General features: G+C 37.8%; 2 protein-coding genes across 2 annotated transcripts; both read right to left on the bottom strand.

Moving 5' to 3' along the window:
• Window positions 1-2,547: 2,547 nt before the first annotated feature.
• LOC110269489 (uncharacterized) lies at window positions 2,548-5,231 on the bottom strand. The gene is made up of 2 exons (XM_021117353.1): window positions 4,887-5,231; window positions 2,548-3,093 (listed from the first exon to the last, which is right to left on the bottom strand). The coding sequence occupies exons 1-2, from the start codon at window positions 5,229-5,231 to the stop codon at window positions 2,548-2,550; spliced, it is 891 nt and encodes a 296-aa protein (XP_020973012.1).
• A 2,888-nt stretch (window positions 5,232-8,119) lies between these two features.
• LOC148571801 (uncharacterized) lies at window positions 8,120-9,151 on the bottom strand. Its single transcript, XM_088507321.1, has one exon. The coding sequence runs from the start codon at window positions 9,149-9,151 to the stop codon at window positions 8,120-8,122; it is 1,032 nt and encodes a 343-aa protein (XP_088363447.1).
• Window positions 9,152-9,381: the final 230 nt, after the last annotated feature.

Raw genomic sequence — 9,381 nt, 5'->3', positions numbered from 1 at the left:
AATTTAATGAAGAAAGAGAAAAACAGTAAAAATGACACCAAACTTAAATTTTTAGATCAAAACAAAGAAAACAAACAGGAAAACTTTGAATATCACTATGAACGCTCAGAACAACTTTTGAAAAATTTTTAAGAAAACAGAAACACAAAGGACACCAAACTTAAAAAAATTTTATATTCTGAGCACTAATAATTCGAAAAAAAATTGAAAGAAAAATAAAATCATGCAATTGACACCAAACTTAAAATATGAAACTAAACTCAAACAGAAAAACTCAATTATTAGTTTTAAAAATTTTAGAAAAATTTAAAAAGAGAAAATAAGGATTTTAAAAAAAAGTTTCAACCAAAAACAATAATAGAAGACTCTAAACCAAAAAGAAAAATTTTCCTAATCTAAGCAACAAAATAAACCGTCAGTTGTCCAAACTCGAACAATCCCCGGCAACGGCGCCAAAAACTTGGTGCACAAAATTGTGAATCACACTTTTCACAACTCCGGTGCCACTAACCAGCAAGTGCACTGGGCCGTCCAAGTAATACCTTACGTGAGTAAGGGTCGATCCCACGGAGATTGCCGACTTGAAACAAGCTATGGTTATCTTGTAATTCTTAGTCAGGAAATCAATGATAATGCTTAATTTCAATAGTAAAAAGTAAAAGAGCATCAAATAAATACTTGTTATGCAGTAATTGAGAACAAATTGAGGTTTTGGAGATGCTTTGTCTTCTGAGTCTCTGCTTTCCTTCCATCTTCTTCTTCATGCACGCAAGGCTCCTTCCATGGTAAGCTGTATGTTGGTGGATCACCGTTGTCAATGGCTACCATCCGTCCTCTCAGTGAAAAAGGTCCATGTACATGGCTAATCATCTGTTGGTTCTCACTTGTTTTGGAATAAGATCCATTGATCCTTTTGCGTCTATCACTACGCCCAATACTTGTGAGTTTGAAGCTCGTCACAGTCATCTCTTCACAGATCCTACTCAGAATACCACAGACAAGGTTTAGACATTCCGGATCTCAGAAATGCTGCCAATTGATTCTAGCTTTTACCACGAAGACTCTGGATTCATGGATTTGAACGCTCTGTTGTCAGGAGAGACAATCAAACTCCTGGACCAGGAACCCAAGAGATATACACTCAAGCTATTACAGATAGAACATAAGTGGTTGTTAGGCACGCATTCATAGGTTGAGAATGATGATGAGTGTCACGGATCATCACATTCTTCATGGTTAAGTACGAGTAAATATCTTACAACAGAAACGATCGTGTTGAATAGAAAATAGAAGTAATTGCATTAATTTATCGAGACACAGCAGAGCTCCTCACCCCCAATCATAGATTTTAGAGACTCATTCCATAGAGATACAATGTAAAATGTGAAAATGTCACGATGTACATAGTAAGTCTCTAAAAGTTATTTTTATACTAAACTAGTAGCTAGGGTTACAGAAAATAACTAACTAAGTGCAGATAGTGCAGAAATCCACTTCCGGGGCCCACTTGGTGTGTGCTTGGGCTGAGCATTGAGTTTTACATGTGCAGAGGCTTCTCTTAGAGTTAAACGCCAGGTTGCAGCCTATTTGTGGCGTTTAACTCTGGTTTGTAACCTGTTTCTGGCGTTTAACTTCAGAATAGGGTAGGAAGTTGGCGTTTCAATGCCAGTTTGCGTCATCAAAACTCGGGCAAAGTATGGACTATTATATATTGCTGGAAAGCTCTGGATGTCTACTTTCTAACCCAATTGAGAGAGTGCCAATTAGGTTTCTGTAACTCCATAAAATCCATTTCGAGTGCAGGAAGGTCAGAATCCAACAGCATTTGCAGTCCTTTTTCATCCTCTGAATCAGATTTTTGCTCAGGTCCCTCAATTTCAGCCAGAAAATACTTGAAATCATAGAAAGACATACAAACTCATAGTAAAGTCCAGAAATATGAACTTTTCATAAAAACTAATAAAAACATAGTAAAAACTAACTAAATCATACTAAAAACTACCTAAAAATAATGCCAAAAAGCATATAAATTATCCGCTCATCAATGTTCCTCAATAAAATTATTATTTCATTTTGCTCAACTTCTATTAAAGGAACTGTTTCGACCCACTTTGTAAAATAATCAATTGCTACCAGAATAAATTTATGATGTTTCGATAAAGGGGGGTGAATCAATCCAATTAGATCCAGAGTCCAACCTCTAAACAGCCATGGCTTAATAATCGAATGCAACTCAGACGCTGGGATCTGTTGTATCGACCCATGCCTTTGACATTTTTGACACGCCTTTGCGTATTTGATATAATATTTGATCATGGAGGGCCAATAGACATGATTTCGATATAGTACCCATGTCATTTTCATCCCAACCTGATGAGCACCACATATGCCTTTATGGACTTCTCCTACAGCATTGTCTTTATCATCTTGACTTAGACATCTCGAAAGACTCCCTTCGATTCCTTTCTTCTACAACTCATCAGCCATAAAAGACAAAATTCATTGCTCGCAATTTTATCTTTCTATCGACTCGAATGCTAGGATTCTTTAAATACACAGCAATGGGTTTCCTCCAATCATTATCTTCCCAATTATCCACACATAAACATCTCTTTCATCCATAGGCACCAATATTTGGCGGATATTTGCCAACTTTTTTAATGTTTCTGCGCCTATCCTATACCTTGAAGCAATCTGGGCCAACTCATTAGAAATTTCATTCTGGATCCTTGGGATATAGACCAGTGAGACTTTTCGAAAAGAAGTTAACAATTCCCAAGCCGTTGCAAAATATTTCTGCAACGTCTCATTGTTACACTTGAACTCCTTTGACAATTGTTTCAAGACCAATTGAGAATTCCCTAAGATCTGGACTTCCAAAGCACCTTTCCCAATTAAGATTTCCAAGCCTAAAATCAAAGCCTCATATTCTGCCATATTATTCGAGAAAGGATACTTTAGCTCGAACAAAAATTCTGATGGGATTCCTTCTAGTGACACAATGAGAATTCCTACCCCTGCACCATCCTTGTGCTTCGATCTATCAAAATATAACTTCCAATAATCGACTTTAACGTCGAGTACATTTGCCCCCTATCCATTCAAATTATTCAAGTTATCAACTAAAAAATCTGCAATAACCTGGCCTTTCATAGCTTTTGCTGGGTGGTATGCGAAATTGTTACTCTGAGGTTGTAAAATTTATTGTTCGTTCTCTCCCTGGCAATGGCGCCAACAAACTGGTGTACAATACCATGGTCCAAACATAACTTCACAACTTCGCACAACTAACCAGCAAGTGCACTGGGTCGTCCAAGTAATAAAACCTTACGTGAGTAAGGGTCGATCCCACGGAGATTGTTGGTATGAAGTAAGCTATGGTCATCTTGTAAATCTCAGTCAGGCAGATATCAAATGGTTATGGAGTTTTCGAATAATAATAATAAATAAACAGAAAATAAAGATAGAAATACTTATGTAATTCATTGGTGAGAATTTCAAATAAGCATATAGAGATGCTTTTGTTCCTCTGAACCTCTGCTTTCCTGCTGTCTTCATCCAACAAGTCCTACTCCTTTCCATGGCAAGCTTTCTGTAAGGGCATCACCGTTGTCAATGGCTACATCCCATCCTCTCTGTGAAAATGGTCCAAATACTCTGTCACGGCATGGCTAATCATCTGGAGGTTCTCGATCATGCTGGAATAGGATTCACCCTCCTTTTTGCGTCTGTCACTACGCCCAGCACTCGCGAGTTTGAAGTTCGTCACAGCCATCCCTTCCCAGATCCTGCTCGGAATACCACAGACAAGGTTTAGACTTTCCGGATCTCAGGAATGGCCATCCATGGGTTCTAACTTATACCACGAAGATACTAATAACTCGGACTCGGTCCCCTGTATTAGATATCCAAGAGATATTCATTCTAGCTTGTTTGCATGTAGAACGGAAGTGTTTGTCAGGCACGCGTTCATAAGTGAGAATGATGATGAGCGTCACATATCATCACATTCATCATGTTCTTGGGTACGAATAGATATCTTAGAAGCGAAATAAGTTGAATTGAATATAAAACAGTAGTACTTTGCGTTAAATCATGAGGAATAGCAGAGCTCCACACCTTAATCTATGGAGTGCAGAAACTCTACCGTTGAAAAATACATAAGTGAAAGGTTCAGGCATGGCCGAATGGCCAGCCCCCCCCCCCCATATGTGATCAATATGATCCAAAGATGAACTAAAAAATCATAAGATGTCCAATACAATAGTAAAAAAGTCCTATTTATACTAAACTAGTTACTAGGATTTACAGAAGTAAGTAATTGATGCATAAATCCACTTCCGGGGCCCACTTGGTGTGTGCTTGGGCTGAGCTTGAGGTTTACACGTGCAGAGGCTTCTTCTGGAGTTGAACGCCAAGTTGTAACGTGTTTTTGGCATTCAACTCTGGTTCGTGACGTGTTTCTGGCGTTTAACTCCAGACTGCAGCATAAAACTGGCGTTCAACGCCCTTTTGCATCGTCTAAACGCGGCCAAAGTATGGACTATTATATATTGCTGGAAAGCTCTGGATGTCTACTTTCCAACCAATTGGAAGCGCGCCATTTTGAGTTCTGTAGCTCCAGAAAATCCACTTTGAGTGCAGGGAGGTCAGAATCCAACAGCATCAGTAGTCCTTCTTCAACCTCTGAATCTGATTTTTGCTCAAGTCCCTCAATTTCAGTCAGAAAATACCTAAAATCACAGAAAAATACACAAACTCATAGTAAAGTCCAGAAATGTGAATTCAACATAAAAACTAATAAAAACATCCCTAAAAGTAACTAGATCCTACTAAAAACATACTAAAAATAATGCCAAAAAGCGTATAAATTATCCGCTCATCACAGGGACATACTGCAAATCAAATTCTGGCAAAGCTAACATCCATTTTCCCGAACAACCTCGTAACATTGGAAAACTCAACATGTACTTGACAAGATCAGTTTGTGCAACAACTTTGACAGGTTTAGCTACCATATAACACTTTAATTTCATGCATGCATAGTATAAGGATAAACACAATCTTTCTACTGGGGAATACCTTGCCTCGATATCGGTCAAAACTCGAATAAGGTAATAAATCGCCCGTTCATGTCCATTCTCATCATCTTGGGCTAACATACACCCAATTGTGTTTGTAGATGCTGCAATGTACAATTTCAAGGACTCATATGGGCGAACATTCGCCATTATTGGAGCCTTAGATAAATAAGACTTTATCGATTCGAATGTCTGTTAATGCTCATGTTTCCATTCAAACTGTGAATCATTTTTTAGTTTTACTGAAGGTAAAAATACTCAAGTTCGATCAGAAAGATTCAAAATAAACCTTCAAAGATAATTTACTTTCTCCAAGAACGATTGCACTTCTTTTTCCGATTTAGGAGAAGACAATGCCAAAATTGTATCAGCTTTACTCTTATCGATTGCAATCCCTTTTTTGTGAACAACAACACCTAGGAAGTTTCCTGCCGACACACCAAAGGCGCATTTTAAAGGATTCATTTTTAATCCCTTTTTCCGCATAGTTATAAATGCCTTTCTTAAGTGATCAATGTGTTGATTCACTGAATTTGACTTAACCATGACATCATCAATATATACCTTCATAAATCTCCCAATATACTGATGGAATATGGCATTCATTGCATGTTGGTAAGTTGCACTAGTATTTTTTAAACCAAAAGGCATAACTACCCACTCATAAGTGCCTAATGCTCCGGGACAACGGAAAGCAGTTTTGGACACATCATCTTCCGCAATGAAGATTTGGTTATATCCTGAAAAACCGTCTATAAAACTTAAACTGTCGTTCCCTGTTACAGAATTGATTAACATATATGCTATGGGCATGAAATATTCATCTTTCGGGGTGGCATTATTCAAATCTCTAAAATCAATACACACCCTTAATTTTCCATTTTTCTTCATCACAGGAACAATATTCGAAACCCATTCATGATAACATGCGGTATGAATAAATTTTACTTTAATCAACCGTTCTATTTCTTTCTTAATCTTTTGATTGATTTCTGGAGCAAAACGTCGAGGAGTTTGCTTCACAGGTCGAGCATTCGATTTTAATGCTAATCGATGTTCTACGAGAGAACGATTGAGACCGGCATCTCATGATAATACCAAGAAAAACAATCTTTAAATTCATGTAAAAGATGGAAAAGTTCAATTTGAAAAGGATCCGCAAGATCTTTACAGATATAAGTAATTCAAACATCATCAACAGATCCCAAATTAATTTTCTCTAAGGGATCTTGGGATTTAAATCCTTTTAAGTGATCCTCATCTTTTACCGAATATTTTTCAAAACCCAAAGGTTCTAAATCACAGATGCAATCAAAAAAGAAATCAACAGATTCATTAGGAATAGAATGAACTTGATCATTTGCTAGATTAACAACAGCTTCATTTTCGATACAATGAACTTCTGCTATTTTATTAGCATTTTGACTAATAATATCATTTGAATTACATAATGAATAAAAACTTAAACCATGACTAAATTCGATTGAAGACATCGAATTGTCGCTACTAAAAGAAGAAATTACGTTCCTAAATGATTCAACTTCATCAGAAGAACCAATTTTATTCTCTACTGAAGGGAAATTACTTATATAATTATTTACAATTACTAGGTAATCTGAGACATCTTGGGCATGTTCCATCGAACAACATCTCGAATCCATTCTAAGACGAACAATCCCAACCAATTGGGGGCACAGTGAGGTGTGGATGGCACAGTTTCACCGTCAGGCCTTCTGAAGACAAATAGCAGCCCTCACAATTGTAAGAATTTAACATACTGTCAATATTTAAAGGCTTCAATTTCGGACTATATACCCTAAAATCGACATGTAGATGTTCGACATACAAATTCGAATCAGCCTTAACAATTTCAGGCTTTCCATCTTTTGTCCAAAGGAGGACACTCTGATGCATAGTAGATGGTACAACTCCATGACCGTGAATCCAGTCCCGACCCAGTAAAGCATTATAACTTGTCCTCAAAGGCATCATCACAAAAATAGTGTTTCGCTCAGAAGACCCCACTTTCACCCCCAAGGTAACCAGACCTTTTGCAGGAGTAAAAATACCACTAAAGTCTGTTACAGCAATGTTAGTGGGAACCAAATCATCAGGATGCTTACCAACTTTCATCAGCATTCTCTCCGTTAAGAGACTTATTGCTGCTCCACCATCAATTAAAACTTTATTTACTTTAATTCCACTTAAGTAGTAGTAATATGAAGTGGGCGAAGATGAGATTTTTGTTTTTCAGAAGGCCTCAGAAAATACCCTGGTTCATCCTCATATCGGATGAAAGAAAAAGCTTCTTCAGCATCTATGTCGTAATCTTCTTCAGGGTCGCCTTCATACTCACCCAAGTATTCAGTTGGAATAATTGAAACACTTCCAACCATTTCATCATCTCTCTCTTCGAAATACTCTTCATCCAAGTCGACATCCTTGTCTTTGTCATCTCCTGGAGTATGAGCTATCGCCTTGCCTTTATCCAACTTCGCAGGGGAAGGAATACCCCTTGGGCATGTTTCCCCATCAGAGGGAAAAACTATTTGAGAGTGTACCGAAGGCGTTGCCCCCTTGCCTTTACCAGAATTAGTTTTCTTATTTTGTGGTTGATCCTAACTTCCTCTACCCCTTGAATACCCTCTGGCTCGACCACGGTGGTAAGGATATTGACCTCGAGGAGAACCCCAATGTCCTCACTGTGGGTTCCGTCGGTATTGGGCATCTCGACTCTGAAATTATTGACAATTTCGAATCCATTGAACTCCTATAGCCTGAGAACGGCTCATTGGTGCGACAGCATTCTGCTAAGGAGCCTTGGAACTTTGTCCCTCCACTCGTCTAATTGGTTGCTTTTGACGAGCTTGCTCCTCTCTATGAGCCAAGTCCTTTTTCATCCTCTCTTTCTCGAAAATTGCTACAACTTCAGCATCAAACACAACATTGCATCGAAGACACAAAGATACGTCCCGATCTTTAAGTTTTTGCTATATAAGGAACTCCAATAATCCATCCCCTACACCAGGGTATACAGATCAGACTTGTGACTCGAAATCACCTAGAGCCACATCAAAATCATAATACATTCCAACCATATTTACTCCAAAATATGGTTCAACAAAATCGGCCTCAACATCGAAAGGATCAGCATCAACTTTCATCTCTTTCTTCCCATCATCAAACTTCAAACGTCCTTCCATAATGGTCTCCTGTATCAAGTCCCTGAAACGAACACAACTGTTAGTCGAATGAGTGGTTGCTTGGTGAAATTTACAACAAAGTTTCCCTTTTAAATCTTTCACCGAAAGTAAAGTTCCACCCTCAGGCAGAATTAACTGTTTATCTTTAAGCAATACATCAAAAATCTGATCAGATTTTGAGATATCAAAACTATATTTCTTTCCACTCTTTAGTTTTGAATCATTCGACTTTTCATTACTAGGGAGCTTTTTAAGTAAAGAACAAACATATGGAGGACCCTTCTTAAGTTCAGCCAAATCAACTTCCGCCTCGAAATCGAACTCCTCTTCCGAAGAATCCATGGCCACATAAGCAACCTTTTCCTTTCGAGTAAAAGATTTACTCTTTAACCTTTGTTCATTCTTATATTTCTCATTTTCCTTCTTCATAAGTTCGACCTGACGAACCCTTTCAGCCAAATGGGCTAAGTCAGGTACATGTACATTAAGCAGTTTTTGACGCATATAGAATCCTAACCCCATAACTTCTATTTTCACTACTTCACTCTCAGGTAATGACACATAACATCTACTTCTAGAATTTTTGAAATGTATTATATAATCATCAATGGTTTCACCATCTTCTCGTTTCAAAGCAACTAGATCAGTAACTGCTACATTCAACTCCCCTCGGTAAAATTGAGCATGAAAAGCAGTTTTCAACTGATTCCACGTCGTTATCGAATTTGGTCTGAGATTCGAAAACCAAGTAAATGCATTCTTCCTTAATGAAGAAGGAAAAAACTTTATTTTCAAATTCTCATCATTAGCTAGATTCCCAATCTCGACCAAATATCGAGTGACATGTTCAGTAGTTGACTCTCCCATTTCCCCTGCAAATTTTGTAATTATTTTTAGATTTTTCACCCCTCTTGGCACTTCAATCATTTGAACAACTTGAGGAAAAGCAAACACAAAATGGGGTCGGTTCATAAACCCAACATTCAAACCAACTCAATTGAGTACATCTTCTACAATCATCGTGACTTGATAACGTTCACCACCATGATTAGCACGTAATCGGGCTAGAACATCATCTGCATTTTGACCACAGGGAA

Source organism: Arachis ipaensis, chromosome B3 (assembly GCF_059453495.1).
Source record: "Arachis ipaensis isolate K30076 ecotype BB chromosome B3, ASM5945349v1, whole genome shotgun sequence".
NCBI classification, from domain to species: domain Eukaryota; kingdom Viridiplantae; phylum Streptophyta; class Magnoliopsida; order Fabales; family Fabaceae; genus Arachis; species Arachis ipaensis.
This window is presented reverse-complemented; position numbering and strand designations above follow the sequence as displayed.